Below are 23,504 nucleotides of genomic sequence, written 5' to 3'. Positions count from 1 at the left end.
CGTAGAGAGGGAATCAGGGTGGGGTAGGAGCAAGAAGGCTGTGAGGGAGGGAAGCTGAGAGACCCTCCACAGGAGGGGGTCACAGCAGCTAGGGGTACCTGCCGGGCTGTCTGGGAAAGAAGGGGTGGTCACTGATGTCTTGCAGGAGCCCTTGGTAGGTAAAGCCCACCACGGCGTCCCCCAGACCCCACTATGTTCCTCTTTTCCCAAAAGACCAAGACCCCCGTCAGCACCTACAGTGACTCCTACAGGGCCCCTACCTCCATCAAGGAGGTCTACAAGGACCCACCTCTATGGGCCTGGGAAGCCAACAAGTTTGTGACCCGGGTAAGTGGGAAGCTGGTGTGGGAGTTTTGGGGGAGTGCAGTCCAGAATGTATGGCTGTGGGTGTCTGGATGACTGATGGTGTGGCTGTCATTGTGTGTTTGTAATTATTTGTAGTTTTGTGTGTATATGATTCATTTGCTTAGGCATAGAACTTCTAATATATATAAAGTAGTACAAGACCCTGCCCTTATGGTACCTTGCTACTCCACCAGGATAGGGAATGGAGAGAGACAGATGATAAGAAATAAACAAGATTGTCCAAAATTCTGTAAAGGAAATAAACATGGTGCTGGAAATGAAAAGTAAGAGAGAGCTACTTATATTGAGAGTGATGGAAGAGGTCTCGCTCTCTTTCAAGGTGACATTAAGTTGAGACTGGAAAAGTGAGCAACAACTAGCTCACCTTTGAGCTATGTGAGGAACTGAAAGAACAGGATTCCAGGCAGAGTGATCAGAAAGTGCAAAGGCCCTGAGGCTGCCTGTGGGCTGTGCCTACAGGCATGTTTTTATGCATGCATGTCACAGTCTCCTGTGGTGGAAGACAGGCGGCCAAGTGGGGGTGTGCAGCTTCACAAAATAGAAAGGAGATATGTGAGTCTAATTGTGACTCTGCCCACGGAAGATAATCTGCGTGTACCATCCAACACAACTTTGCTGAGTACTTACGTGTGCCAGGTACTGTATGGTTACAACCATGAAGAGCCAGGCCCTGCCTCTGAGGAGCTCTCAGCAAGAAAGGAACAAAGTGCCCAGTGTGAAACATGCAACAGCAGAGGCTTGTGCTGGTAGAAGAATCAGAAAGAAGACCTCACTCCAGGGACCCGAAGGGCAGGTCTACTAAGAGATCCAGGAGGGACTTCCCTGGTGGGCTAGTCATTAAGAACAAACCTGCCAGTGCAGGTTAAATCCGAGAAATTAAGCTTGTGCTCCACAGCTACTAAGCCTGCAACGAGAGAAAGCTTGTGCATAGCAACAAAGACGCAGCACAGTCAAAAAAATAAATTAATTGATTTTTAAAAAGAGAGCCAGGAGGAGGACACTTCGAGCAGAAGAGATATAAAAAAGGGCAACACCGGGGCGGGGACCCACCAGGTACTAAGGACTAGAGCAGAGAGAGAAACCAGCCCAACGGTAAGAGAGGAGCCTGCAGACCATGAAGAGCCGCAGGTTGTGTTGCGAAATGCAGTCATAATGCTCCAGGTTTCTGATCCTGGGAGTGTCATGCTTGGATTGTAAGCAACTCTGGCCACAGAGGCAGGAGATTGAAGGGACTGGGACTGAGGGCAGGAAGCCCCATGAGATGGTGAAGGATAAGGGGAGAGGATGTAGGTGGGAGATAAGGAGAGTCTGTAGCAGTGAAAAGGGGAATTTGTTGAATAGGAGGACATTTTAAAAATTATTTTTGTAATTACAAAATAAATATATGCTCAATGCAGAAAATGGGGATAACTAAGAGAAGCACAAAGAAAAAGTCCTATAATTCTCGCTACCTAGAATAACCACTGGTAATTTATTACCCTGTGCCCTTTCAGGAAGCAAAAAAAATTTTATGAAGTTGGTGTCATGTTGTATACCATGTTTTGAATCTTGCTTTTTCTGCAAAACCATCTATCAAGTACATTTTCCTGTGTCAAAAATATTCAATAATGTAATTTTAATAACTGTATGGTGTGTTACTTTATGAATGTACCAAAATATAGTTCAGGAATTTTATACTATTGGAAACTTAGATTGCTTATAAAAGTTTGCTAGTATAGTCATTCTTGTACATTCTTTGTGTACATCAACTGTTCTCTTAGGATAAATTCATAGATATGAAACTGTTGGGAGAAAGGCCAAATCCAAGAAACTTTGTTATATTCTTCAAATTGCTGTGATGAGGTCATAATAATCTACATGCCCACCAGCAAGATATGAAAGTGCCTGCCTGCTTTTCCAAATTCAATAGGAGAGAATTTTTAGGAAGTAGGTCAACACATCTTGGTCACCATCTGGATATGAAGATGAGAGAGATTAGGATGACTCCTGGGTTTAGGGCTCTGGAAAACTAGAAGAATGGCAGTGCTACCAACTGAGATTTGGAATGCACATTAGAGAGAGGTTTGGGGTTCTTCTGGGGGCAAAAATATTCAAGGACTTCCAGGTAAAGATGTCTGATAGGTAGCTGGATATACTTATCCAAAGCAAAGAAAAGAGGTCCGGGCTACAGACATAGATTTTGAAATCAACACATAGGTGGTAGCTAAAATCGTAGGAGTAATTCAGATTGCCGAAAAAGAGTAAGAAAATGGCTAAGGACAGAACTTTGGAGAACATCAATATTCAGGGGGTAGGTAAAGGAATAAGAGCCATGAAAGGAGACAGAGTGATAGGAGGAAAAATCCAAGAGAAACCAACAAAGACACTATTATTAGACAAAGCTCAGTTTCAAATGTTGTCAGCACAGAAAGGGATCTCTTGGCTGTAGTAACCCTTAGCCACCTGACTCTACAGCTTCGTTGAGTGGAAAGGAATGAAAGTTAGATAGCAGTGGATTAATAATGAAAGAAAAGGCTTCTGCTTCTGACAGTATGGTGGTCTAAAACTGAAGGACGCTCATGGTTCCAAACAACTAGGTCTTGCATAACAATTAATTTTTATTTTGTTTTGGACTGTCAGTGGAGATGAGTGGTAAGTATACTAAGATGACAGAATTGCCCTGAGAACAAATGCCACTATCAGTACTACAAGCAGAAGTTTGAGCCTTAAACTAGCTGCAAGATGGAGCAACCTAAACCTGTAATTCCCAAACTGAACCAGAAAATCCAATGATCCCTGGCTCCCTGCCCCCACCCCACCCCCACACACATGTATATATATTCTGTGTTGGAAAATATCTTCAATGTAGGTCTCTAGGTACCCTTCAAAGTACAGTCATTCAAATCTGAGCTCATAATAAGAGACAAAAGGAAACAAACCACCATATGACAGAGGCAGTAGAAACAATAAGCAACAGCCTTAAACCTCTAAGGACATAAGATATTGGAATTAACAAAGAATACAAAATAATTACGAGTCTTTAAAAATGAAGTGTGAAATCATCAGAAAGAGCAAGAAATAAGAGATTATGTTCTTAAAAGGACAGACAAATTTTTAAATGAATAGAAATTTTAGAAATAAAAGATATGTATGTTAAAACCAAAAACTCAGTGGATGGGTTAAAAAGCTAATTAGACACAGCTTAAGAGTGTCAGTGAGGGTCTTTCCTGGTGGTCCAGTGGTTAAGAATCTGCCTTCCAGTGCAGGGGACTCAGGTTCGATCCCTGGTCAGGGAACTAAGATCTCACATGCCAGTGGAGCAGCTAAGTCTGCACACAGCAGCTAGAGAGGAGCCCACGTGCCACAATGACGAGTCCACATGCCACAGTAAAGACCAGGCACAGCCAAAATTTGAAAAAAGAAAAAATTGAGTGTCAGCAAAGTGAAAGAATGAAATAAATTTTCCAGAATGCAGCACAGAGAGAGAGAAAATATGGAAGATACATTAAGCAACATGAAAGAAGGGGAAGATCTCACACAACTACTCAGAGTCCTAGGATGAAAGAGCAGAAAGGAGAATTATCTGAAGAGGAAAAGGCTCTGAATTTTCCACAACTAACGAGAAATGAATCCACGGATTCTTAGGTAACTCATTCAAAGCTGTGCAACACCAGCATAAGAGATGACTTTAAAAAATGCAGAGAGAAATTATTTTCAATGCATCTTCCTTTCAATGCCAATAAATAAATAAGATAAAGACACTTACAGGCAAATAAAAATTAAAACATTTACTACCATAAGACCTACTAAAGAATTTCTAAAGGATATACTTTGAGGAAAGGGAACTAATCACAAAAGGGAAATTTGAGATACAAGAAGGAAGGATGAGCTAAGAAATTGGTAAATGAGATAAATTTAAGCAAAACTGTCTACAGAAAATCATTATAATGATTTTAGCTTGTAAAATTTAAAGAAAGAACCAAAATATTGGAAAACAATACCATGTAAATTGTATATTGGAAAACAATATCATTCATGTAAGATACAAGGATAGGAAAGGAATTTTTATAAAAACTGTCATGATTCAATTATTCACAGATGATACAGTTGTACATATAGAATCTGAAAATTATTCAAATAAGAGAATTTAGAAAGTCAAATGAATATAAGTCAACCACATTTCTTTACATCAAAAACAAGTGTTTAGGAAGCATCAAAGAGTTAAACTTAGTAGAAATAAATAACAGTCTATGTAAAACTGTATGGATAATATTATAAAACTTTGAATACTTTAAGAAAATACTTAAATGAAGAGGCATAGCATGCTCTTGGAGAGGAAAAGTCACTAACATAGAGATTCAATACAATTCTGAATAAAATCTGAATAAGATTCCTCGAAGAATTTGTCAGTCTGTTTCTAAAATTTATAGAGAAGAGCCAAGGACCAAGACTAGCTAAAACACACCTGAAGAAAACGAGAACTTGCTCTATCAGATAATAATATTTATTACCAATCTACAGAAATTCATAAAGCATAGTATTACTGAAGTGATATACAGACTGATTAATGGAATAAAATAGACCAGAAATGGAGCCACACATAAATAGAAACAATATGCAACAGAGATGATTGAAAGTAAAGCTATGGAGGGACTTGCCTGGTGGTCCAGTGGCTAAGACTCTGTGCTCCCAATATAGGAGGTCTGGGTTTGATCCCTGGTCAGGAAACTAGATCCCACATGCTGCAACTAAAGATCCCACATGTCACAACTAAGACCAGCACAGCCAAATAAATAAATCAAAATAAATATTAAAAATTGTACATACATTAAAAAAATTTTTTTAAAAAGAAAGTAAAGCTATGGGAAAAGATGTATCAGGATGGGGTAGCTTTGCAAATATGTGGGAGGGACTTCCCTGCTGGTCCAGTGGTTGAGAGTCTACCTTCCAATGCAGGGAATGCAGGTTTGATCCCTGGTTGAGGAACTAAGATCCCACATGCTGCAAGGCAACTAAGCCTGCACACTGCAACTACCCAGCTGGTGCCATCATTGGCGCCTACATGCTGCAACTAGAGAAGCCCCCACCCCACAACAAAAGATCCCATGTGCCACAACTAAAACCCAACACAGCCAAGTAAATAAATACTTTAAAAAATTTGTGGGAGAAGGTAGATTACTCAATGAGACAACTGATTACCCATGTGGATTAAAAATAAAATTGATCCCTAATTCACCCCAAGCACAAGATCCAGTTCCTGACAAATTAAGACTTAAATATAGCAAGTAAAACTGTATAGCTTTTAGAAGAAATTATATATTATTTCCATTATTTTAGATTATGGGTAGATTTCCTAAGTCACAAAAGCACTACCTAAGATTAATAAATTCAGTTATATTAAAATTAAGTACTTATGTTCATCAAAAGTCACCAAAAAGAAAATGAAGATATAAGCCATAAACTGAGAGATGATATTTGCAACATGTAACTGACAAAAGAATATGTAGAATGTATAAAGGATTATTCTCTGGGTTAAGATTGAGCACATGTTTTGACTCCTTCCTAAAACTCCTCTAAAACTATAATAAGTGGACATTTAAGACATCAGTTCACAAAAATAGTGAAAAAGTGGGACAATGACAACAAAATTTCAGAAGCTGGAAAGTGTGATAGTTAAGTAACTGACAACAGTTCTGAGAAAGCTGAATCCAAAGCTAATAGTGGGAAACACAAGGCATAATTCAGTTTAAAACTGCGGAATTTTCAAAAGGTTCAGAAATTAGTAATATTAGGCTTCTCTGAAACTAAGATGGGACAGGACCAAGGCTGAAACAATGATTTGAACACTGTTAAAAAGCAATTAAAGGAACTCCTCTGGTGGTCCAGTGGTTAAGACTCCATGCTGCCAATGCAGAGTGTACAGGTTTGATCCCTGGCTGGTGGAATTTGGGAACTAGGATCCTGCATAATGCTTGGCTTGAACAAAATAAAAAGAAACAATTAAAACCACTAACTCCCTCCTCTACTCCATGCCATAGGGTGACTACTTGCTCATCTCTGCAAAAGTCAGAAGGCTTATTTTCTGGCAAGGATCTCAGGACTGGGAATTCCAGACCCAGCTAAGGTCAGGGTACCATATTAAAAACAGGTGAACCTCCATATGCTGAATACTAAAACCCCCACCAGCCCTATTCTCCACTAGGTTCTCAAAACACTGGCAGCCAGGTACAACTCTCAAGCCAAAGATTGAGAGTCTTTTCGGAGAGATCTGATCAACCCAAGGGAAAAGACTTACAGATACTGACAGAGTTTGCAACAAATAGTCTAGCCAGACCAGCCTACAATGATGCCCACCCACAGCTCAGAGCCTTCAGTTAGTCTTTATAATCTCCTATTAATGAACAGACAAACAAAGATAATAAATATCTGAGGAAAGCCTTAAAGGGAAACACTGAAGATATCTGTGGGTTCTTTTAAATGACTACGTGTATGTGTGCACGCGCACACGTACGAGTGCACACATCTGTGGGTATGTGAGCGTGTCTGAGTGTCTATGGGTCCGTGAGCATGTCTGACTGTGTTTGCATAGATGTACATCTGTACATGTGTCTATGAGTGTATCTGGGTGCACAGATCTATGTGTCTGGACTCGCATGTGTTTGTGTGTGTGTAAAACTTAGGAGAGTACTAAGTCTTGGGGCCCCTTCACCCATATGGAGTATGACTGTGCGGGATCTGCCCACAGAACAAAACCTCAGTTGGCATGCAGGACCCAAGAAGCCCCTCAGCTAAGGGATTTTCAGGGGTCTAGGAGCCCCTGCCTTCTCTCCCTAGGGGAGAAGGCAAAGGCACCCCACTCCAGTACTCTTGCCTGGAAAATCCCATGGACGGAGGAGCCTGGTAGGCTACAGTCCATGGGGTGGCGAAGAGTTGGACATAATTGAGTGACTTCACTTTCACTTTTCACTTTCACACATTGGAGAAGGAAACAGCAACCCACTCCATTGTTCTTGCCTGGAGAATCCCAGGGATGGCAGAGCCTGGTGGGCTGCCGTCTCTGGGGTCGCACAGAGTCAGACACGACTGAAGCGACTTAGCAGCAGCAGCAGCAGCAGGAGCGCTAGGAGCAGCAAGGTCTCACCCCTGGCCAAGAGAAGCCTCTGCTTTTTAGATCACACAGGGGAAGTGTGGTAGCAACGTCACCAGCCCAGCACCTTGCTGCCCCCCATGATGAGGAAGTCCTTTCTGGTATTTGACTTTGCTGGGTGGCCCACCTCTGTAACCCAGCTGACTTTCATCCTGGATCCCTACAGAGACATGGGCCCACAACTAACCTGGCAATCTACATTTAGCTGAGGAGAAGGGAGCCTCCAAAGGGAGACCTTGATCTGGAATTTGGGGTGATAGGATAAGATGAGGTGAACCTCAAGAAGCAGAGGGACCTAGAGTCTGAACCAAGATCAGGGGAAAAGCCAGGCTAGGATGAAGAATAGCACAACGTGAATGATGTCAGGGTCAAGCGTAATACTGGTGTCAAGATGAGAGCCACAGTAGAATTCAGCTCAGGCTGGAGTCAGAGAATTCGATTTTTAAAGTAGGTGCCCCTCTGGCCCCATTCTTCATCTCCTATAGGGTGCCAGATTCTTCAAGAGTCCTCCCTGTCCTAAACACCTGCCTAAGGCAGCCAGCTCCCAGGGCAGCCAGCCTGTCCTGAGGCTCCAGGTTCCACCATAGGTCTACTACTCTGTCGAGGGAGACCCAGACCCTGAGCCCAGGCAGCACACAGTCTGGAAGAAAGAAGACAAGACACCTAGCTCTGCCCTTAGAAGTCCTAGTCAAGGAAAGGACAGGAATGAGAACATCAGGAAGTCACTCTGACTGAGGGCAAACGTCAGGTTCCGAGTCCTTAGATGGAAGAAAGGGTGACTCAAGCAAAGCTGGCCTGGATATCCCTCCAGCATAGAGGGAGAGGTGGAACACCCACCTGGGCTGACCTCAAGAGCTAAATCTAGGTCCAGCAGGATACCAAGGCTGGGGTCTCCATGCACCTAGCCATCTCTTCCCCTCTCCCCTTGCCCAGGGCCTGACTCAGACTGCACAGCGCCATGTGGATCCTGACGCCCTGCAGAAGATGCTCAAGTGTGCTGTGCAGGACTACAGCTACAAGGGTTCCATACCAAGCCACCCCTACTTCCCTGAGAAATACTGGCTCTGTCCAGAGGAAGGTAGGGCCTTACCGCTCACCCATTCAGTGACCCCAACAAAGACCCTACACCTGAACCCAACTTGAATCCTGACCTCCACCCTGGTCCTTATCCCCATCCACAACCTGGCCTTCTATTCTTATCTCCCCCATTCTAACTTGAGTCCCAACCATCTGTCCTGACCCTGACCCTGACCCCTGACCCTGGAGAAGGAGATCCAGGCTCTACCTTTTGGGAGCTCCCAGTCTGTGCCAAAGAACTGGAAGAGGCCTTGGTCTTATCCCTAGAGTAAGGGAGGCTGCATTAACCTCCTCCAAACAAATTCCTTCATGTGTATTCTGGGTGCCATCTTCTCCCATCTTCTGGGTGGCCCTGCCCCACCACACCTCTCTCCCCTCAACCTGGAAGACTTTTCTAATTTTCCTCTGCCTAAAAATTATCTCTTGCTCCTCCCCCTAACAGCCAAAATTCTTGAAAATAAGAGTCACTCCTTATGCCTTATGAGAAATCATCTTTCTCATTTGGTTAGATGTTTATTATTTGTCTCCCTATACATTCCAAAAGAGCAGAAAGTCTTGTTTTATTTAGAGCTGGGCCCCCTCCATCCAGAATAGCATCAGGCTTCCTAAATATTTGTTGAATGAACTGATTAATGTTCAATTGAAATTGGGAATCTGCATCTCCTACACTTACACTTAATGTTATTAAAATTGATCTTGTATGGTTCCAGTTACCTCATCCATGGGACTCTTCAGTCTTTTCCTTATGAGACCTACCTTGTGCATTTCACTCTGACAACTCTCTACTTTATGAAACTCCTTCCCTCCATCTGTGAAAGGAAGATGTGAAACCCCACGAGCTTCTCTGATGCCTCAATTTCCTGGGTCTCTTGTCTAATCATTCTGGAAACATAGGGTTTCTCGGGGTGCTGATCTGAGCCCTCTTCTCTCATTTCTCTCCTGAAACCATTTAATTTAACCCACAACTTTAATTACTGACAACTCCAAGTCTTTATTTCTAGCCTTGACCTCTCACCAGAATTCCACTCTCCTTTAGCTGATTATGATCAGATTTACCTAAATGGCCCCAAACACTTCAAACTCAGTATGTCCAACCATCCAACCTGGACCCCTCAGTACACACTACCCCACATGTACACACACCTGCTCTTCCTCTGTGGCCCCTAGACCTGCTTTCCTAATCTCTCAGGTGTGTTCCTTCACACTGTTAGTGGGGTGGATCATAGAGGAACTTACAAGACAGACTTAGGTAACTGGGTGGGTGCAGCTTTGGAGGGTTTTTACATGGGGATTTTCATTTATGATAAGTGCCAAAGTTTCTATGTAGAGATTCAATTGTAGGATTTCAAAATGAGGTAGGAAGACCAATAGACTAATAGCAATAATAATCACAGTAATAATGATGATGATAGTCTTCTGTGTGCCAGGCATTGTTCTCAGTGTTTTACATATGATAACTTATTTAAATCTCACAACAACCCTATGGGGTAGATAGTATTATTAGTCCCATATTAAAAGTAAGGAAACAGAGACAAGATGAAATTAACTAGATCAAGATCACACACAGTTAATATCTGGCAGAGCTGAAATTAGAACCACAGGAGTCTGTCCGCAGAGTCCATTCTATTAACCATGACATTATTGTCTCCTGGCTTAGGCACTGCGGAAATACAGGAGTAAGATCATGGGGGATTGGAGGAAGGAATAGACTCAAGTGATTTTAAGGAGGCAGAATAAGCAGACTTTGAGCCTTCATGTGGAAGATGAAGGGAAGATTTGGAAGGAGGCCTATTTCCAGGGTTTCCATGTTGGCTGATTCAGAGAGGGTGGTGCTAGGATGAAAAGTAACCAGCTCAAAGGACACAGACCCCACTCAGAAGCTTGCTTTAGGTGGGATTCAGGCTGCATCTCAGTATCTAAGACAAATGTGGGGCCAGGATGGGCTTTTCTGGTCTAAGGGAGATTAGTGGGAGTCCAGCTTTGTGGTAGGGATCAGAGGAGAGACATTTAGCGGCTCCCCAGATCCTGGGATAGAATAAGGAGTAATCCTAGAAAAAAAAATTAAGGAGTAATCCTGTCTTATATATCTCCATCCCTGTGATCAAGCAGACAAATGCAACCCAAACTACCTGTGTGGCAACCCAAACTACCTGTGTGGCAACCCAAACTACCTCTGCAGTAACCGGTATAACACATGGAGGATGGGACCTTACAACTGCTGGAACAAATGTACCACATACCTTCCCCGGCTGCCTAAGGTACCTACTGTGCCCAGCAAAGATGCCTGGGGTCTGGGATGGCACCCTCACCATCTGCCTCCCAAATCACAGGGTCTGACATTTCACCATTAGTTTCTCATCCCTTTCCCACCAAGGTTCCAAGGCCTTTTCCCACTTGTGAGACTAGGGTTTATATTTCCTAGGAAACAAGGGAGCTCAGGAGTGAAGCTGTGCTGGGCCCTTGAGTCCCAATCTCTAGGAACTGGGTCTCCAGGGTCCCAATCTCTGGCTAGGCTGTGTGGAGACAGAGGCTGGTGCAAACTCCTTGACATGCTACCTTCCTGAAGCTTGCCACCTGGCCCCTCTCTAGTGGTCTGGCCAAGGAGTGAGTGATAGGCTGAGTCTACCTTCTCCTCTCTTCCCTCCTTTGTGATGATAACAAGGACAAAAGGAGGCAGAACAAGGCCATCCAGAGACAGAGCAGAGAGATTCAGGACAGTCTTCCAAGGAGATAGGAAAGAGTCCGGACATGACCTCAGGCATCAAGACAGAAGGACTATGAGAGGATTGCAGGCTAGAATAGGGGCTCTTAGCTGTAGGTTGATGGCTGACCTCAGGTTGACTGAACCCTTCTGAATTAGAACTTACTCAAGAATCAGAATTTTTCACAAGATCCTTAAATGATTCTGATGGACAGGCAACAATGCAATATTTAAAAACTCCTTTTAGAGAGACACGGTGACACAGAGTCGGCTAGATAAGGAGGGATCAAATCAAAGGCAAACGCGGAGACAGTGATGGCAGGGACCCAGGTCCAGACCGGGTCCACCTACAGCTCCCCTTCCCCCACCCCCATGCCCACCCCCCAGGGAGGCGGAATAAACTGCGTTGCCCGGAGACAACCCCAAACACTCAGAGCGTTGAAGAGTAGAAGGCGCGGCCTGGGATTAGTCTGGGTGTTCTGGGAGAACCCACCAAGGGAGGAATTCTTCCGGGTCAGAACTTGAGGCAGCGTTTATGCCACTTCCAGGAGGCCGGGATGGAGACAGTGGTTCGAGGAATGCCCTTGGTGTATCCTCCTAAGCCGGAGCGACTCAATGCCTACGGTAACGGAGGGAAAGCGGAGGGAAATGGGTAGACCAGAAGGCCGGAGGGATGGAGCCTCGAGGTATAGAACAAATGTTGAGGGTCTTGACGAGGTTGTAACCCTGTTTCGGTTTGTGTCTCCATCTCTTCCTGTCTCTGACCTCCTCTCTGGCCGTTCCTATGACTTTGTGTCTGGGTCTTCTGGGCTCGGGGCTCGCGGGCTCAGAGCGCGAGGTAGTGGTGAACATGCTGAACTCGCTGTCACGAAACCAGCCGCAGCCGCAGCCGCAGATCACGCCCCGCTGCGGGTGTGTGGACCCGCTGCCAGGCCGCCTGCCCTTTCAGGGATATGAGAGCGCTTGCTCGGGCCGCCACTACTGTCTGCGTGGGATGGACTACTCCGTCTCCGGGCCACCCTGCACGGAACGCCGCCTGCGGCCTTTATGCACAGAGCTGCCTACTGTAAGGTTCGCAGGGCCGCGCTGTCGCCGGGCCCCGCCCCCAAACAAGCCCCGCCCCCAGAGCCCAGCCCTACCCCTTCCCGCCTCCCCTGCGGGCTTGGCGTCCCGCGCCACTTCTAGCCTCTGCCCGGCCTCTGTGCCAGACCCCACTCCGCCTCCAGCCCGCGCGGTTCCCTTACTGGGCGCCTCCCTGTCCATTCCTAGGGCCTCATGGCCTGAGCAGACTGCTGAGGCTAGAGACCTGCGCCAGCTGGGCTCAAAGTCCACCTGGCTCTTGTTTGTCTTCTGGAAGCTCCGCTGGAGAGCTTCTTGGAGGAACAAACCCCTCGCACCAATTTCATCCTGTTCTCTCTCGCTCGCCGGCCCTGCCCCCTACCTGGCCACCAGGCCCTGGAGACGCAGGTTCTAGCTTGCGGAGCGCCACGTGTCCTCAGAATAGTGTCCCCTATTCCTGGGCCTCGCGGATGGTACATCGGCAGGGTTATCGTTGGGTTCTGAGAGGGCGAGGAAATGGTGACCGCGTGGGTAACAGAAGGGTCCTGGCCTCCTCGGAGCCCCGTACCACCTCTGGAGATAGACAGCCTCGCGTGTTATTGTGGAGGAAACTGAGGCTCGGGCGCTCAGCAGAAGCTCAGATTGCCATCTATCTCCCTGCACCTGGCGTTAGACAAGGCGGGCTGAGCCTGCGAGAACTCCAACATCCGCGTCTGCCTAGAGAGCTGCGAAAAGGGGAGGGGGTCCTGAACCCTGTCCCTAACCCTGTGGAGACACCCCGTCCCTCCCCAGGCTGAGAGAGCCTGATGTATTGAGCGAAACTGGGTCTTATCACTCACAAGGGTGTGGAGGAGGGAGAAAGTGCTTAAGCCTCAGAAAATCGCTTCGTCGATAAGCGAGGATCCAGGATCCTCAATGACTGGACCCTCCAACCCTCCCCAGAGTACAGCGTTCTCCGTGGCCAGCCTGGGCGGCAGAAACCAGGCCTTGTGGGGAGAGGGACTTCCAGGTGTCTTCCCGGAGGCAATACTTCGAGGAGATCTTGAAGGGCCAGGAGGCTGGAGGGGAGGATCTCCGAGCCGTAGGACAGATACCTGAACAGACCAAGACACGCTGCTCAGGGTCTTGGTCTGGGCTGGGGTGTGGAGAGAAATCAAAAGGCCCAACTCCTTCCTGCCCACCGTTTCTCCCTTCAGGAGTGTGTCTCCCTGCGAGCACCGACCCGGAATGCAATGTGCTGTTATAACTCCCCAGCCGTCGTACTACCCCTGTCCGAACCTTAGGTAAGTCTGGCGCACACACATGCAAATTCGCACCCACAAAAGAAGCTGTAACCTTGAGTGGCGGGGGACCCAGGAACTAACGGAGGTGAGCTGTTCGCTGTAATGCACCGACGGGAAGATGACACAAGGGGGCGCTAGTGCCATGGGGAAGTCAAATTGGCAACTAAATGAGAGCCCCAGGAGAGGGCATGGAGATTGGCATTGAAGAGTTACAGGTTGGCAGTGGGGCTTCAGTGGGGCTTAGAGTCAAGAGATCAGGGTGTTAGGTTCAGGGCTTGACTTAAAGGGTTCAGTTCAGTTGCTCAGTTGTGTCCGACTCTGCGACCCCATCGACTGCAGCATGCCAGGCTTCCCTGTCCATCACCAACTCCCAGAGTTTGCTCAGAACTCATGTCCATCAATCCCGTGATGCCAGCCAACCATCTAATCCTCTGTCATCCCCTTCTCCTGCCTTCAATCTCTCCCAGCCTCAGGGTCTTTTCCAATGAGTCAGTTCTTCCCATCAGGTAGCCGAAGTATTGGGGTTTCAGCTTCAGCATCAGTCCTTCCAGTGAATTTTCAGGACTGATTTCCTTTAGGATTGACTGGTTTGATCTCCTTGCAGTCAAGGGACTCTCAAGAGTCTTCTCCAACACCACAGTTCAAAAGCATCAATTGATGCTTTTGAATTAAAGGGTAGGAAATCAATGTTAGGGAGTGGGTATTGGGAATAAAAAATTTAACAGTAGTACCTGAGGTCATTGAGAATTGGAGTCAGATGTATGAGGGTCCAAAAGGGCTGACCCATCTCTCCCCACAGATGGGACACAAGTCACTTCAAGAAGACTGGTGGCTCGCAGAGAAACAACTATGTTGTCCACCCTGAGTTTGTGTCCGAGACCTATCCTGACTACCACTGCTGGTAGAAGCCCGGGCTGGCCGGGCCAAGGGGGCTGAACAATAAATTAATTCTTCACCCTAAAGGCTGCCTGCAGTGTCCTCACCCAGCAGGGCTGGCATGAGGAGTCAGTCCCTCAGGCCTCTGCCACACCTCGTCAGCAGAGATGCAGTTTCTCAAAGTCATCATGCACTGAGCCCTCCCCACCCCATCATCTCAGTAGTTCCCATGGGTGGCACTGAGTGCCCCCCTGACACATAACAGTAGCTCTATGAGGGGCATGTCCTCCTCCTTTCCATTCCAGAGCCCAAACCAACGGGCCCACCTAGCCACTCAGGAGGTCCCATTCACCTCCCATCCCAGGAGGGCACAACTGACATTTCCCCAATATCCTCCAACCTAGATGTCCCATCACCTCCATATCTCAGTGGACCAGAATCCTCCAAACTGCAGTCAAAGCCATGTCCCTTACCCAATCTCATGATCTCTGTCCCCAGAGTCTCTGTCACAGCCACCCTAAAGTCTATACAGAACCCCTTACTGCCCTCCCTGACCCAAGTCCAAGGGGTGGGTTCCAGAACAATTTTGGAAGATTTCATGACCAAGAAGTCTTTCATTTCAAGTCACACAACAAAGTCTGTTTCTCTGTCCCTCAAGAAGAAGGTTTGGGGTGTTCTGGAGTCTCTAGGGTCTTTGGTATTTTTCACCCCATTCCTCCTGGGTGCAGGTGTATGCTGGGGCACACCCACCTCCTCACAGCACAGGCACTTGTAAGGGCTGTCACCAAGGGAAGTGGGTGGGGGAAGACTTTGCAAAATACCAAGCAGAATCTGGTCTTCCCAGTCCCTAACCTCAGACACTGCTGGTCTGATCCGCTGGGAACTGACAGATCGGGCCTCCCGGATGATGGAACAAGGCTACACTCCGTGGGGTCCTTGATTGGATCCAACCTGCATTGAACCTCTGGTATCTTCCCAGAATTCCCCTTCCCTTTTTATACATGGGAAAAGAGCTGATGAGAGCGTTATACCAAGACGGCCTCAACCTGCCCAAACCTGGAGGAAAAGGAATCCCGAGAGCCAGCTCTGCCCCATTACCCTAAGGCTCGCGCCTTCTCATACACATCCCAAATTTAGCCTTGCTGCTGCTGCTGCTGCTGAGTCGCTTCAGTCGTGTCCGACTCTGTGCGACCCCATAGACGGCAGCCCACCAGGCTCCTCCATCCATGGGATTTTCCAGGCAAGAGTACTGGAGTGGGGTGCCATAACGTTCGGCAGCTGCACTTTCCTCCAGAACTACACTTCCCAGCAGGCCTGGGGCAGAGCCCCGCCCGCGTGTGGGTGAGCAACAGTCCACCAGGGGCGGGCCTGCAGGCGAGTGGGGCGGGGACTGGGGGGGGCCCGGTGAAGAGGGTGGTGAGCCGGGAAGCACCAGGCAGGCGGCTGGCCTGAGCTGCCCCGAGCTGGGCAAAGAGCAGGCGGGGGGAAGGTAGGGTCTAAGAGGCGTGGCCTCTAGTCCTCGTGACAATGTGGGAGGATGGTCCGACGCCAGCGGCGGAGCTGGACTTCGAGACTAGGCGAGTCCAAACGACCGGGGCGTGGCCGAGCAGCCAGGGGGCGGGGCCTGAGGACGGCCTCGGCAGTCCCCTGCGAGGCAGCGCCCCGGGTCGCACCGTAGCAGCTCAACTTCTGCGAGCTTGGAGGGGATCTGCGGTAGCCTCCCTTCACCCCCACTTCTGGGGTCACTGCCGTGAGTGAGCCCCGCGGGAAAACCTTGGGTGGAGGGTGCTGGGGGAGAGTATTTCCTGCACTTTCTCTCCTACAGACGAGTAGGTGGGGTGAACCTGGACACCTAAGCTCCTTTTTGGGCCGCGGTCACCAGCTGGCGACCGGCCCCTTGACCTCAGTCTGTCCCTTCGGACATTATAGCTGCAGCATTGGCAGTGGGTGTAGGGTATTCCAGGCTGTAGGCTCAGTCACTCGATATCCCTGGATCCCTTTGCTGCGCAGGACGGGAAGAGGGGCCCGGATCGAGTTGCCTTTGACATTTCCACCCCCACCCTACCCCTGGGAATTGTGTTGGACAAGCAGCTCAACGTGGAATGGCCTCCCCTCAGTTGTGTTGGGCCTGACCCTCCCGGTTAGAACCAGCTAGAGGCTGGAAGCCAAGACTGAGGTTGACCGTCAAGTGGGGAGAGGCTTGGCTAGGGCAAACCCCCACCTACCAGCCTTAGCCTGTGGTTGGCCAGATGGCGGAGGCAGCCGATTACAGGGGTCTCCAGGGCCACCGTTAACACCGGAACCACAGTCCCTGTACCAGATGCCGTTAAAATTGCCACTTCCCAACCCCAAGAAGCCTTTCTGGAGCCAGCAGCAGCACCAGCCCTTGGGAGGACAGGCCTCACCATGCCCACATCCACCCAATGGAAGCCTGTCCCACCCCTTTGGCCACAAGACTCCTTTTCTCTACTGTATTCAGATAGCCAATCATTGTCTCCCATTCCTAAAACTTACCCTGTGGGGGTTAAACTGGGATTTTGGACTCAAGAAACCTTGCTACCTGAGTGACTTCAAACCAGCTCCTTTTTCTGTTTGGGCCCTATTTCCTCACCTGTAAAGTGGCACCGCTGCTGTGCCCCCTGTTCAGCATTATTGTTAGGGTTGGATGCCATGGTGGCATTTAAGGAGACCAGCACAGAACCTGTGGGTTTCTGTCCTTCACCAAAGAACCTCCGAATTGTAGTTAAGTAAAGATTCTTAGAACCTAAGTGTTTGAAAGGTTTTTGAGGACACCTTGGTGGCCTCTCCATGCCTCCAGGGGTCAGTAGATGGGTCGGCATAATATGAACGTTTTGAGGATGAGCTGTCCCTCTTATATTAGATACAGACCCTTTCTCCCTAGATGCCCAGAAGGGACCTTGATTATCTTGAATGAATTTTGGCATCCTGGTCCGCCAAAGCCTGCTTTGGGTCTTGCTTAGCTTAAGGGCTTAAGGGTGTCCATGGTGGCTCAGATGGTAAAGAATCTGCCTGCAATGAACCCAGGGTTCGATCCCTGGGTTGGAAAGATCCCCTGGAGATGGGCATGGCAACCCACTCCAGCATTCTTGCCTGGAGAATTCCATGGACAGAGGAGCCTGGTGGGCTTCAGTCCATGGGGTTACAGAGTCAGACATGACTGAGCGACTAACACTAGCTTAAGGGCATCAGCTAAAGGCTACTACCTACACTTTCCAGGACTTTTCTAACCTATGCCTACAGGAAGGGAGTCCATAGTGGGGTGGGGGAATTTTGAAGGCTAAATTGTGTAGGATGAGAGGAAGGGAGTAAGAGGCTGTTCTAGACCAGCTGGAACTAACCAATTTCGAGAGTTAGGGGAAGGAGCTCGGAGAATAAGGCCCCAAGATTGAACCTCACTGGTAGGGGGTGGGGGAGGATATTGTTGGGAGCTGTATATTGACATCTGGGATCAAACTTCTGATCTGCATCTGGCATTCTTGATAATGTCTTTGGGGCGTGGGGGTAGGTGAGAACCCTGAGCAGTTCTGGAAAGTCCTTGGAAGTCTCTGGGGACTTGGAAACAGACACTGGCATCTGGGAGGAGTCTAATTACTGTTTGTCAGTCTCTTCTTTCCTCCCCACCACCCCCTCAACCTCCAGCTGGAGCAGGTGGGCAGCTGGTGGGCTGGCAGTGTATATATATCTGTGTATGCACCTGGTTGGTGCTATTTCTTTGTTGGACTCTGCCCTGAGGGCTGGGACAGAAAGGGTCAGTAGGCTTGAACAGCAGGTTGGGACACACCTCCACCTAAGTTTGTATTTCTCTGCAGTCATATCTGAGTCTTTAGCATACAGTATGCGTAAGTGTATGTGTGTAGTAGTGGGTGTCTGACTGCCAGAGAGTTGGGGGTGGGGAAAAGAAATTGACCCAAGATGGGTGGGTGAAATTTCCTGAAGCAGGTGGCCTGAAGGATTTAGGTTAAGGAAGGAATGAGGTTGGTAGTCACAGGATAGGCCTGGGTAGAAATGGAATCAGAAGGACAGTGAGACCATGTATGCCTTGAGCCTCAATTTGCAAAGCTTAGTCTTCTGAACATCATAGCGGTCTTGAGCAGCTCCCTGAACTAGGGAGAGATGTAATCTGATAACTGCTTTAGAAAGATCAGGTTAGTATCTGGGAGCAGAAGGCCTTGGGGGGAAAGGAAGTTGAAATCAGGGAGGCCTATTGAGGAAGTGTTGCAGTGGTACAGGAGAGAAATAACAGTGCTCTCTCTAGGATAGGAGCAAGCAGGACAATGGGAGAGTGCTGGAGACAAAGCCAGGAGGTAACCGACCCACAGGTGTGGGTGCTGGGAGCAGAGCAGGAAGGCGGGCAGGGACAGGGACTCAGTGGTCCTGATGGCTGAGAGCAGAGGGGAGTTTGAGAGCAAAGAGAGGGAGATGTAAGAAGCCACCAAGCCCTCATACTAGGCTCCTGAACCTTTCCTAATGTCCAAAACTCACCCTGCCCCATCCCCCACGCCAAACCAGGCCCTAGGACTGAGTGTGGCTTCAAGTATCTTGTCTAATCTCCAGATTTAATATGACTTCTGACTCAAGATTAAATTCCATGTCTGAGCTGTTCCCCTTCCTTTCTCCTCTTCCCCTCCTGCATAGGAAAACCAGCCTACCACTGTGTTAGAGGTGTCAAGGAGCTCACAGGCTTATCTCCCTTCTCACATCATGGCCACCACTCTGGGAAACTAGGCCTTCTCCAGATCCTTCCCCTTCTCATCATCCTGAACAGCCCCCATGTGTGATCCAGGGAGGCCTGATTAATTCTGTGATCCTGGACAGCTCCCTGACTCTGTCTGGATTTGTTCCTCCACCAGGAAAATGGAGATGCATGTCATCTGCCCCTCCCCTTTCAGAAACTGAAAGTGTTAGTCACTCAGTCATATCCCACTCTTTGAGACCCCATGGACTGTAGCCAGCCAGGCTCTTCTGTCCGTGGAATTTTCCAGGTAAGAATACTGGAGTGGGTTGCCATTTCCTTCTCCAGGGGACTTTCCCAGCCCACGGATCAAGCCCCGGTCTCCTGCACTGCAGGCAGATTCTTTACCTTCTGAGCTACCTCCCCTCTCAGAGTCCTGACTAATTTTGGCAAGCAGGGTGCCCATGAGAAAGGGTAGGTAAGGTGCAGACAGAATATCCTGGTAAGAGTAAAGTCCTGACGTCCCAGTATACAACTGCCCAAAATACACACTTGTCTTACAGAAGCAAATGTAAATACTATGGAATGAGAAGGCTCAGTTCCACCTCTCTCTTCCCCTTCCTGAATCAGGCCGGCCAGGTTCAGATTGGCTTTGTCGGGTGGCCCCCCTGCCCGCTCCTTCCTTAACCGGGGGCTGATGCCCCAGAATTCTCAGGAGAATTCCCAGGCCTACCCCCGCCGCCGCTCTGGGAGCCACACAGATCGTAAGACTCCTGAGACCGTCACAGCCGCAACCATGTACACCTTCTTGCCTGACAACTTTTCCCCTACCAAGCCCAAGCCGTCCAAAGAGCTGAAGCCGCTGCTGGGCTCCGCGGTGCTGGGGCTGCTGCTGGTGTTGGCCGCAGTGGTGGCCTGGTGCTACTACAGTGCCTCTCTACGAAAGGCGGAACGCCTGCGCGCGGAGCTGCTGGACCTCAACCGCGGTGGCTTCTCGATTCGCAACCAGAAGGGCGAGCAGGTGTTCCGCCTGGCCTTCCGCTCGGGCGTCCTGGACCTGGATTCCTGCAGCCGCGACGGCGCCCTGCTTGGCTGCTCTCGCACAGCGGATGGGCGCCCGCTGCACTTCTTCATCCAGACCGTGCGACCCAAAGACACAGTCATGTGCTACCGCGTGCGCTGGGAGGAGGCGGCTCCGGGGCGCGCGGTGGAGCACGCCATGTTCCTGGGCGATGCTGGGGCGCACTGGTACGGCGGCGCCGAGATGAAGACCCAGCACTGGCCCATCCGCCTGGACGGCCAGCAGGAGCCGCAGCCCTTCGTCACCAGTGATGTCTACTCCTCCGATGCCGCCTTTGGCGGCATCCTCGAGCGCTACTGGCTGTCGTCGCGCGCGGCCGCCATCAAGGTCAATGACTCGGTGCCCTTCCACCTGGGCTGGAACAGCACGGAGCGCTCCCTGAGACTGCAGGCGCGCTACCATGACACGCCCTACAAGCCGCCAGCCGGCCGAGCCGCTGCACCCGAGCTCAGTTACCGCGTGTGCGTCGGCTCGGACGTCACCTCCATCCACAAGTACATGGTGCGGCGCTATTTCAACAAGCCGTCGAGGGTCCCAGCACCCGAAGCCTTCCGGGACCCCATCTGGTCCACATGGGTGCTGTACGGGCGCGCGGTGGACCAAGACAAGGTGCAGCGTTTCGCCCAACAGATCCGTCAGCACCGCTTCAACAGCAGCCACCTGGAAATCGACGACATGTACACTCCTGCCTATGGTGACTTCGACTTCGACGAGGCCAAGTTTCCCAACGCCAGTGACATGTTCCGCCGCCTGCGCGACGCCGGCTTTCGCGTCACGCTTTGGGTGCACCCGTTTGTCAACTACAACTCTTCCCGCTTTGGCGAGGGCGTGGAGCGGGAGCTGTTTGTGCGCGAACCCACCGGCCGGCTGCCGGCTCTCGTGCGCTGGTGGAATGGCATAGGCGCAGTGCTCGACTTCACCCGCCCCGAGGCCCGCGACTGGTTCCAAGGACACCTAAGGCGGCTGCGCTCGCGCTACTCCGTGGCCTCCTTCAAGTTTGACGCTGGCGAAGTCAGCTATTTGCCCCGGGACTTCAGTACCTACAGGCCGCTGTCTGATCCCAACATCTGGAGCCGGCGCTACACGGAGATGGCGCTGCCCTTCTTCTCGCTGGCCGAGGTCCGCGTGGGCTACCAGTCCCAGAACATATCGTGCTTTTTCCGCCTGGTGGACCGCGACTCGGTGTGGGGCTACGATCTGGGGCTGCGCTCGCTCATCCCCGCGGTGCTCACTGTCAGCATGCTGGGCTACCCCTTCATCCTGCCCGATATGGTGGGTGGCAACGCTGTATCTGAGCGCTCAACCAGCGGCGGCGATGTGCCCGAGCGCGAGCTGTACGTGCGCTGGCTGGAAGTGGCCGCCTTCATGCCAGCTATGCAGTTCTCCGTTCCACCCTGGCGGTACGACGCTGAAGTGGTGGCCATCGCGCACAAGTTCACCGCGCTGAGGGCCTCGCTCGTGGCGCCACTGTTGTTGGAGCTGGCGGGTGAGGTCACTGACACGGGCGACCCCATCGTGCGCCCCCTCTGGTGGATCGCGCCGGGCGATGAGACGGCGCACCGCATCGACTCACAGTTTCTTATCGGAGACACGCTGCTCGTGGCACCCGTACTGGAGCCGGGCAAGCAGGAGCGGGACGTCTACCTGCCCGCAGGCAAGTGGCGCAGCTATAAAGGTGAGCTTTTTGACAAGACACCAGTGCTGCTCACGGATTACCCCGTTGACCTGGACGAGATCGCTTATTTCATCTGGGTATCCTGACCCAGCCCAGGGCCCAGAAGCCTGGCAGCCCTAACCCTAGTCTTCATGTAGGCCTTTAACCCTCAAAATCACAACCGTACCGTCTATCCCCCAGGAAGTCCCCAACTTTATACCACCCACTAAGTGGGTAATTGACCTAAATGTGCTGGAACTGGCTCCTGTAGGGGCGGGGGGGGGGGGGGGGGGAGAAGACATTGGAGCAACACCTGCCCCCCTCCCCCACGCACAGTTGTTAGAGCCCTCCTCTCCACAGGCACTCCAGTCTACAGAAACTCCTTCCCTTGGGTGGGGGCAAGAGAGCTCAGAGGAAAAAAATCAGCTCTCTGTAAAACACAGTTGGGTATTAAACGCACAGAGAGGGGAACTTCCTGTGGTGGTCAGGTGGTTAGGACTCCATCCTTCCACTGCAGGGGGCTGGAGTTCAATCCCTAGTAGGGGAACTAAGATCCTGCATACCACAGTGGCATGGCCAAAACAAAAACAGAAAAGCACAGAAAGAAGCCTCACCTTCCATCTTTGTCCTTCTGAAGTGGTGGCTTGGTCCTCTTGAAGGTCCCAAAATAGCCTCCTGCCACACTTAGAAAGGGCACATTCTTGGTGTTGGAAAGTGCCAGGCCCTGAGTTCTCAGCACTTGCCTGAACTGTGGCTGACCTGGTCCCACCCAGCTGGCGACAAGGGATGGAGGTACTTGGCCAACTGACAAGGAGGCAAGTGGTCCCCTCCCAAAGGCCGGGAGGACAGAGCCATCGTCATCGTCCCTCATTTGTGAAGAGACTCCTAACCCCCTCCTTAGACATCTGTGTACACACATGGTTCAGCCCTGGGCCAGGGCTACTGCCTGATGGGCAAAGACTCACAAGGCCATGCAGGCCAGACTTGGTGCCTTAACTCAAGAACCTGTGTGTGTGTGTGTTCTGTGTGTATGTGTGTGTGTGTGTGTGTGTGTGTGAGAGAGAGAGAGAGAGGCACCTCGGGTCCCTGGATCTATGGAATTAACACAACAATACCTCTGAGGTTGCATAAGCCTGGAGGGAAGGGGCAGGGAGCAAACTTGAGGTTTTGATTTTCAACCTGGTCCCTTCCTAGGTGATGTCCCTGGGACTCTAGTAGAAAATAAACAGCCCTGTCTAGATTTCTCAGCTGCCTCACTCCCTATACACATGGCAGAAGTGTGGCTTAAAAGGGAGGGACATTAGGGAATTCCCTGGTGGTCCAGTGGTTAGGACTGCATGCTTCCACCACAGTGGGCGCAGGTTTGATCCCCAGGCCAGGAATCCCACAAGCTGGGTGGGAAAATAGGAGGGGGGGAAAGACCAAAATAAAAACCAGGGAAGTGGGGAAAGGATGTTTTTATTTTGGTGGTGGTGTGCTTCAGCACACAAACTACCGCACACAACGACACCCACAAATATACACACAGGGTAAGATTTTTCATTTTAGTTACTTTTCTTTGCTAAGAAGAGCAGCCAGAGAGTTTTTT

The 23,504-nt window shown here is 49.9% G+C and overlaps 2 protein-coding genes across 4 annotated transcripts; both read left to right on the top strand.

Annotated features, from left to right (window-relative positions):
• Nucleotides 1–111: 111 nt before the first annotated feature.
• Nucleotides 112–15,321, top strand: LOC120866397 (spermatid-specific manchette-related protein 1-like). 3 transcript variants are annotated; one of them, XM_040244111.1, is made up of 7 exons: nt 112–327; nt 8,426–8,570; nt 10,679–10,827; nt 11,819–11,894; nt 12,101–12,341; nt 13,526–13,612; nt 14,412–15,321. In XM_040244111.1, exons 1-7 carry the CDS (start codon nt 193–195, stop codon nt 14,515–14,517), a joined length of 939 nt encoding a protein of 312 aa, XP_040100045.1. In that variant the 5' UTR covers nt 112–192; the 3' UTR covers nt 14,518–15,321. The 3 variants fall into 3 exon arrangements, with proteins under 3 accessions (XP_040100045.1, XP_040100024.1, XP_040100035.1); XM_040244090.1 differs by lacking the exon at nt 112–327 and having other exon boundaries at nt 7,479–8,570; nt 12,101–12,336; nt 14,412–14,499; XM_040244101.1 differs by lacking the exons at nt 112–327; nt 10,679–10,827 and having other exon boundaries at nt 7,479–8,570; nt 14,412–15,320.
• Nucleotides 15,322–16,123: 802 nt separating this feature from the next.
• LOC120866389 (myogenesis-regulating glycosidase) lies at nt 16,124–23,328 on the top strand. Its single transcript, XM_040244082.1, has 2 exons — nt 16,124–16,238; nt 19,812–23,328. Exon 2 carries the CDS (start codon nt 19,879–19,881, stop codon nt 22,021–22,023), a length of 2,145 nt encoding a protein of 714 aa, XP_040100016.1. The 5' UTR covers nt 16,124–16,238; nt 19,812–19,878; the 3' UTR covers nt 22,024–23,328.
• The last annotated feature ends 176 nt before the right edge of the window (nt 23,329–23,504 follow it).

This window comes from Oryx dammah, unplaced genomic scaffold (assembly GCF_014754425.2).
Source record: "Oryx dammah isolate SB20612 unplaced genomic scaffold, SCBI_Odam_1.1 HiC_scaffold_1, whole genome shotgun sequence".
In the NCBI taxonomy this organism is placed as follows: Eukaryota; Metazoa; Chordata; class Mammalia; order Artiodactyla; family Bovidae; genus Oryx; species Oryx dammah.
The sequence above is the reverse complement of the archived record's forward strand: the minus strand, read 5'-3'. Positions and strand labels throughout refer to the sequence as shown.

Coding starts and splice junctions, on each gene's coding strand:
- LOC120866397 (XM_040244111.1), top strand. CDS start 193: ATGTTCCTCTTTTCCCAAAAGACCAAGACCCCCGTCAGCACCTACAGT. Junction 328..8,425: donor CCAACAAGTTTGTGACCCGG/GTAAGTGGGAAG, acceptor CCCCTTGCCCAG/GGCCTGACTCAGACTGCACA. Junction 10,828..11,818: donor ACCTTCCCCGGCTGCCTAAG/GTACCTACTGTG, acceptor TGCCACTTCCAG/GAGGCCGGGATGGAGACAGT.
- LOC120866389 (XM_040244082.1), top strand. CDS start 19,879: ATGCCCCAGAATTCTCAGGAGAATTCCCAGGCCTACCCCCGCCGCCGC.